Here is an 8,484-nt window from a genome sequence, read left to right on the forward strand (position 1 = left end):
AGGCACCAGCTCAATATCTTCTCCTCTTGTTCAATGATTCTTCATTGTTTGAAGATTCAGACGTTACGACATGCCTTTGAATGTAGTCAGAATCATACACAACCATTTCAAATTGATTTTGATAAGAAAAAGTGAAGACGAGTATGTCAAACCGACGTATATCAACATCTTTAACAAATTTACTCCATCCATCAGAAAACCAAACGTCCTTACCATTGTCTTTCAACTTGAGGTTGGCAGTATAACCCGTGTATGTGTTGATGAAGACTTCATCATTCAATTGACCAACAACATATATTGAATTGACCCACTTGATTGGGAGGATCTGCATAAACCAAGGATTTAGGGTAAGTTTTATTTGATATGTATAATTTTAGATATTGTACAACTAACTGTATACATATTAACAACATTGTCAATTTGTAAGCTTAAGTATCGTGTTGACTTACCATCGTTGGTTTGGATACATCAACGAACCATTTAATGAATTTTGGATTTCTGTTAGCGGGAACATGCTTTTCACACAAATCAGAATCGAACACCGTGAGTTCAAAAGTTTTGTCATCAACCATAGTTATTTGAAGAACATCCCGAACTTTAATTTGTAGATCCTTAACAACCTGTTTCCATCCCGTTTTCATTGCTAGATCATGGCGATCCTACATGATTTGAACTTGTGCCCGGTAACCATCGGCAGTGATGACGTAAATCAAATCATTTAGATTATCGTCATAGTGACAATCGACCCACTTTGATGGGAATTTTTGTGAATATAAACAAGATAAGTATAAGTACATATTTATTTATTAAAGTATCTAAAAAATGTATGAATGAACAATAAATGATTGTTACAAAAATGTACATTAACCGTACCAGGAATCGAGTTGTAACAGCTGTAACATCAACAATGAATGAAGGTAATCGGGATGATGAAGCCATGACTTTGAAGATGTAATATGAAATACCAAAATAGAAGATTTAACATATATGTAACAATATTTAACCTCATTTAACTGCATGTGTGATGTAATACATAAATGTATATTAAATAACTGAATGTACAACAATAATTGAACTTTTCAATGAAAATTCAATTTGTTAAATTAATAAAAGAATCCCATATATCACCTGGATCTTAGAATCTGACAAAAAAAAGTCCTTTTTTTCTACCTAAATAGAATCCATTCAAGTGTCAGACTTATTTTTTTAACTTTAAAAGTGATTGTTCTGTTTTTTTATCATCAGATGCATGAAGACAATGTTTGTTACTGAATAAAACTAACTATGCTAACGATTTAACAACTAACAAACTTAACTTATGCTGAATGATGTTATACAGTACTCTAAACCCTAAATGATATTACAATGCTATTTATACAACCGATAATCAGTTGGAGCAGATATATATGAATAACAGGTCAAAGAATTCAAAGAAAGTCACAAAATATTTGAAAGATACTTACCTTTGCTTTCGGGTCGGATGAATGTGTTAGTTGCGTCAAAAGCGTCGGAGTATAATGCTAAGAATAAGGAACTGATAGAGTTTATTTATTTAATCTTCTTGTCCGTATTTGTTACATATTAATAAAAATAAATTAAAATGATTTAAAATATTAAACATGATTTTGGAATGTAAATCGACATTAAGATTATTTATAATTATACATTATATATTTTTTAATTATTTTTTTATTTACAGATTTATTTTTAATTACAATATAATATGTTCATATTATTATTTTATAAAAAATAAAAAATAAACTATATTTCAATTTATATTAAGTATATATTTTATATTTATATATTTACGGTTTATCTACTAAAAAATCACAAAAAACGCTCTATTTTTTCATTCAAACAAAGTCAATCTCTGTGCAAACTGAAGACTACGATCATCAAGCAAATCAATCCTTCATCCTTGGTTGTTCACTGGTAAGTGATACATCACTCATCCTCGTTTGTTCATTGTATTCTCTGTCATGATTATTCACATTACTTGATACTTGATTCCTGTGTGTTAAAATCGTAAGGGATAAAATATTTAGGGAAAATATCTGGTTCGATTAGGTCAATTTTTTTTTGGTTCAATTAGGGAAAATATTTTGGTCGATTAGGGCTAATAGACATTAAAGACGTACTTATTGATCAGGGCTGACATGATTAGGGCCTTTTATTTTTGTGCTACCATCATTAAGTCTAAAATTTGGTCGATTTTTTAAATGCTGTAATTTATATAGAACATTGCATGCATTGGTATAATGGCCTACATGTGTGAAATTTGGATTATACATTAATACTTTTTGCCATTTAGACAGCTTATAATTCTCTAGAATTCTTAGACTATTAAATTTTAACAAAAGGTAGGTTCATTTTTATACATCACGCAATCTATACATGTAGATTAGCTGTTTTACTTACACTTGCTTAATTATTGTGTAACAATCTTTTACAAGATGCCTAGGCAAAAGAGAATGGCAACACCAAACAAGCAATCACCCAAAACAAAGAAAGTTAAAAACTCTCCAAAACCAACTGTTGATCACAAACCCGTTACTCATAGCAAGATCAATTGATTTGACTACGACAAACAATTCAGGTGCTGAACAAACAGATGTTAGTATACCACAAACAACTACAAAGCAAACCACTCTGAAAAAACAGAAAACACAACACGTTGTTTCAAATGCAAACGATGAGTCTTCTGGCACGCCACATAAACATGCATTCACAAACAACCCTCTTATGATTATGAAACCAAAAGAAGTTATCCCACCGGTTATTGTGATGACCCAAAAAATTTTAACTTATTTAAACCAATTCTCTATACGATTTATTATTTTAACACGTTAAACAAAGTCTGTTAGATTGAATCTCAAAATTTTAGAACTGTTTCATATATTCAATTACCTTTGACTACTCTCGACGATTCATGAACAATTATATGTATGTATATATATATATATATATATATATATATATATATATATTATAAGATGTACAAGTAAAAACGACTTTCCTACAGTAAAAACGACTTTGCTACAATAAAATACTATTTGCTACAGTGAAACCGACTTTGCTACAGTAAAACACTATTTGCTACAGTAAAAACGACATTGCTACAGTGCTACAGTGAAAACGACTTTGCTACAGTAAAAACACTATTTGCTACAGTAACACTATTTGCTACAGTAACACTATTTGCTACAGTAACGCTATTTGCTACAGTACTACTATTTGCTACAGTACCCCCCCCTATTTAATGTCGACGAACTAGAAAACAAAGCAGAAATGAGCTGTCCAGCCTAGCCATATGATCGCATGGCAAAAGCACTGAAAACTCATGCGATCGCATGGGGACCAAATTGAGGAAATGTCTATAAAAGCCAACGAATTCAGTCGATGAAACGTACCTCTTTTTCATTTCTTTCTCTGATCAATATTGATATATTTATATTTTTAATTATAATTATAATTTTAATTTAAGTTTAATAGTAATAAAGTATATACGAGGGTATTTTTAATTCGGGTTTCAAACCATTTTAAAATAAAGAAATATTGGGTATTCTTTGCGGTATCGTTCTTAAATCCAAGGCCAACTATACAGTCGTCTACCATCATTACGTCTACGCAATTTGCCTACAATATTGAACCTCAATATTAAACAGTGAGTTTATAGTCTCCCTTTTTACATACTTTAAATATTTTTGGGCTGAGAATACATGCAATTTATTTTAAACGCAATAAGACACAAGTACATACTAAATTCTACACCGAGTTAAACCAAAAATCCCTTAGCTTTGGTAACTAGTAGCTGCCAGTACATAGGATATGGACTGGTGGGCGCGAATAATTGTATATGGATCCATAGGGCTTGACATCCCCGTCTGAGCTAGAGCGCTAGCCTTTTAACGGGCGTATGTTATTTGAGTTTATGACACGTTGGTTTGCGTGTATTAAAACGATTAGGGTAATTATCATTATAGCGTTAAGTTTAGTTACCAGGGTGCTCTGTTACGTAGAATCTATTGATAAACTTTTGATGAAATCTTGTGGTCTATCTTTATATACTTATGACTCGAGCAATTAAACCTATAACTCACTAACATTCGTGTTGACCTTTTTATCATGTTTTATTCTCAGGTCCTTAGACTGCTTCCGCTGTGATGTGCTTGTTGCCTGCATGGAGTCTCTCATGCTTTGTATAAAGTTTATTACATTCTAAATAAAACTACGTTGTGTAATAAATAATTGGACTGTGATGTCAACCTGTAAATTAAAGACTTATGTATTTTGGGGTTTTGCTTACACCTAAGCACTCGCCCACATGATTATGACTTTCTATGTTTAGAAAGTCACGTATTTTAATGAATGCAATATTTTATCAAAACATATCATATAGAGGTCAAAACCTCACTGTGGAATCAATGATTAACGTGCTGCGTCAATAGCGATTTTGACGGGTCGTTACAGTTGGTATCCGAGCTTGAGGTTATAGGGAACCAGAATTCGCATTAATGTGTTTAACTGGTAATTGTTAGAATGCATTAGTGAGTCTGGACTATGACCATATCTGTTTTTATCGATTTTTGTTTATCATTTTGTCAAAAACATTATATGTGATATATTTATATACTAACGTAATTGTTGTTTCAATTATGTGATAGATGACTTCTTCTAATCCTATCATTTTGTACGACTCAGAATCAGACACTGAATCTATTCTATCCACAACTGAAAAGGGCGTTCCAATACCTATTAAAGAAGAAATTGTGTTAGCTGGGGAATCTCAACTTCAGGTTAACCTAGAGGAGGTCCCAGCTCCACCCAGCTCTAGTTTTCTGGAGCCACAGTATCGTTGGCATGGACCCATGATCCCTGGAATAAATGAAGATCGTCCATTTCTAAATGAACATGGACATTGGGCTAGATACACCGCCGACGGGCGGATTGTGCCGATTACGCCTGGCAGATATCGGTTCATGACCACCGGTACATATTCTCGTACACATGACTCAGACAGTTCATTAGGTGAGATCAGTGAGGAGGAGGAGGATGAAGTAAAGGATATTACTGAAAAAGAAGTTAACAAAGGAAAGGAATTCAAACTTGCTATAAAGAACCACAAAAATAAAAAGTCCTTAATTATTAAAAAGGAACATGACCATTCGATCCGTAACCACCCTTATTGTATTAAACCCACTGAGGCAACGGGTACCTCAAAACCCCGACCAAAAATTAAATACACTGCTAGAATGTCTGTCGGACCATGCGCACACAAACAATTAGCAGAGAGAACCAAATGGGAAGAAGTTTCTGATAGTTCTGAATAAACGACCTCGCAACCATAAATCTTTCATGTGCTATTCTATTGCTTATGTGTGCTACTATATCTTGTTATATAGAATAAGCATATGTAAAATATTGGTATTGTATTATTTTGGTTTATTAATAATAAATGCACGGAATGATTATTTGTATTATTACTACTTATTATTATTATTATTATTATTATTATTATTATTATTATTATTATTATTATTATTATTACATAATAACGTAGTAACTCGCTATAATTTTTCATAGTGGAATATTATTAGGATTTTAGTAGTTAATTCCTTGTACTAGCTATTATGTATGAACTTAACGGGTAGGTACTACCCGAGTTATAATTATAAAGTGCTAATAAGGAAGAAACAACTTTTATAATAATGGGTTTGATAGTGCTCCAAATAAACATATATTTAGTTTCAATATCCTTCCAATATGTAAAGTTTTCAGTTGCAACTGTTCTATTTTCAAGTAATATTCGTTTAAATAAATAAGTGCAAAGACAAAAGGCGAAAACGAAGATTTGAAGAAGCAAACGTCCAAAAAGCTCAAATGTACAAGATATCATTAAAGTGGTTCAAATTATTGATAAGAAACGTCTAAAAATGACAAGAGTACAAGTTTCGGAACTCAAAGTACAAGATATTAAATTATACGAAAGGACGTTCGAAAATCCGGAACCGGGACCTGAGCCAACTATCAACGCCCGACGCAACGGACCAAAAATTATGAGTCTACTATGCAGGATGTTATGCGAGGTGTATATAAAATAGCTTTAAATTTTACTAGGAAATACTATTAATTACGATACAATTTTACACAAGATATTTATTTATTTATTGAATGGATATACTTAAACCTTGCTACAACACTTATAGGCAGTGTACCTAATCGTACAGTATTGTAGTTTTTAGTAAGTCCGGTTCGTTCCACAGGGAATCTTTTTCACAAAGCTTAACGCTATATTAGTTTAAATTTATAAAAATACAAATATATATATAAGTAATATTATTATTATAAAGGGGGGTTTTTACCGTTTAATGACCGGTTTGTCGATTCTAAAACTTTAGTCACAGTTAAAACCAAATGTAAAATATTAAATAAAAGACTTAATTTAAAGCGTAAAGTAAATAACGATAATGAAATTACGAATAATAAAAGTGCGATAAAATAAACTTGCGATAATTAAAAAGTACGATAATTAAAAGTGCAATTAAATACAATAACAATAAATAAAAGTGCTATAATTAGAAGTGCAATTAAATATAAAATAAAGGAAATTAAATATGAAATAAAAGAATTATGCTTATTTAAACTTCCGTAATCATGATGTTTGACGTGTTGATTTTAGTTTTATGCCCATGGGTTAATTGTCCTTTGTCCTGGATTATTTAATATGTCCGTCTGGTTTTTGTCCATAACAGTCCATCAGTCATAAATATAAAGTGCGAAAGCCTTCGTCAAATTATTCTTATTCCCGAAGTCAAATATTCCAACTAATTGGGGATTCGAATTGTAACAAGGTTTTAATACTTTGTTTAATGAATACACCAGGTTATCGACTGCGTGTAAACTAAGGTTTTACTACTTTGTTAACAATTACACCAATTACCCTTGAATGTAATTCACCCCCGTTTCAACAAGTCTATTAACTATTAATCCAGTTCCGTGTCTGGTAAAATGAATAATTATTGGTATTTATAAATATCCCGCCCACCGTACCCAGTCAAGCGTATGTGGTTATATATAAATACGTCAAATTATAAGTTTGTATATTAAATTAACAAGGTTTTTTTTAGTTAATATAAAACCCATTAATAGCCCATAGTCTAATTTCCACAAATGTCGTTCTTTTATCCAAACCCCAATTATGGTACAAAAGCCCAATTACCCAATTTTAGTAATTAGCCCAACATCATGATTACTTCGGTATTAAATAAGCATAATAATAACTTAGCTACGAGACATTAATGAAAATAATATAAACATAACTTACAATGATTAAAAATAGCGTAGCGTTACACGGACAGAATTTCGACTTACACCCTTACAACATTCGCTAACATACCCTTATTATTAGGATTTAAAATTAAAATTAAAATATAAATATAAATATTACGTATAGATATAGAGACATTGATATATTGGATGATAAAAATGATCAGAATTCGTTGGGTTTTATAGGGATTTTCGTATTTGGCTGCTCCGCGAGTCGCGGCATTTTTGGCCTCCATACTCCGCAACTCGTGGAGTTCGTAATTCCAGCTCACAAAGGTTTGTCTTTTAATTTGCCGACGTTTTATAAATATATTATAATATATATATTAATTTTAAGAATTAATTATATATTATATTATATTTATATACATAGTTAACTTGTAATTTTTAGTCCGTTGCGTCGAGCGTTGAGAGTTGACTCTGGTCCCGGTTCCGGATTTTCGAACGTCCTTGTGTACAATTTAATATGTTGTACTTTGCGTTTTGAATCTTGTACTCTTGTAATTTCGAGACGTTTCTTATCAATAATTTGAACCTCTTTGATTGTATTTTGTACTTTTGAGCTTTTTGGTCGTTTGCGTCTTCAATTCGTCGAATCTGTCTTTTGTCTTCACCTTTTAATATTTAAACCAATATCACTTGTAAATAGAACATTTGCAACTAAAAGCTTGTCTTTCTTGGGGAATAATGCTATGAAATATATATTCGTTTTTAGCATTATCAAATATTCCCACACTTGAGCGTTGCTTGTCCTCAAGCAATATAGTCTTGAAATACTAGAATCACTTCTTTATTCTTCACACTTTGTACATCAGTGATTTCTTTACGGCGGTATAAACAATGGTAGTAACGATATGGTTTACAGTCCCACATGACTATAAAAATTTAGATCCATTAAGGAAATTGGATCTTTATGAAAACATTTGATCTTTTTGAAAATTTAATCTAGCTTTTACCCTAGATAAGTTTTCCGGAATAACCCTTCACCGGTGTTGCAAAATATTTTTGTGGGTTTTGTGGGTTTCAGATTTGAAAATTTTAGCTCAAAACTTATGGTTTTGTGTCACCCACTTACTAATCTTGTATTAGGAAAGCAACACGTCCAGTATACTTGTCCCGTATATTACCTTTAGGCAAACTACCGTCCGGTTGTAAAGG

The 8,484-nt window shown here is 31.6% G+C and overlaps 1 protein-coding gene across 1 annotated transcript; it reads right to left on the reverse strand.

The window, feature by feature from the left end:
* Positions 1 to 10: 10 nt before the first annotated feature.
* On the reverse strand, positions 11 to 641 carry LOC139886773 (B3 domain-containing protein At1g49475-like). The gene is made up of 2 exons (XM_071870624.1): positions 450 to 641; positions 11 to 325 (listed from the first exon to the last, which is right to left on the reverse strand). Exons 1-2 carry the CDS (start codon positions 639 to 641, stop codon positions 11 to 13), a joined length of 507 nt encoding a protein of 168 aa, XP_071726725.1.
* Between the last annotated feature and the right edge of the window lie 7,843 nt (positions 642 to 8,484).

The sequence above is a fragment of the Rutidosis leptorrhynchoides genome, chromosome 1, assembly GCF_046630445.1.
Source record: "Rutidosis leptorrhynchoides isolate AG116_Rl617_1_P2 chromosome 1, CSIRO_AGI_Rlap_v1, whole genome shotgun sequence".
NCBI lineage: Eukaryota > Viridiplantae > Streptophyta > Magnoliopsida > Asterales > Asteraceae > Rutidosis > Rutidosis leptorrhynchoides.

Bases quoted from the DNA above. Each gene is read 5' to 3' on its own strand.
- LOC139886773 (XM_071870624.1), bottom strand. From the start codon at position 641: ATGAAAACGGGATGGAAACAGGTTGTTAAGGATCTACAAATTAAAGTT. The intron at 326-449 runs GTAAGTCAACAC...TGGTTTATGCAG, and splicing joins ATGTATCCAAACCAACGATG to ATCCTCCCAATCAAGTGGGT.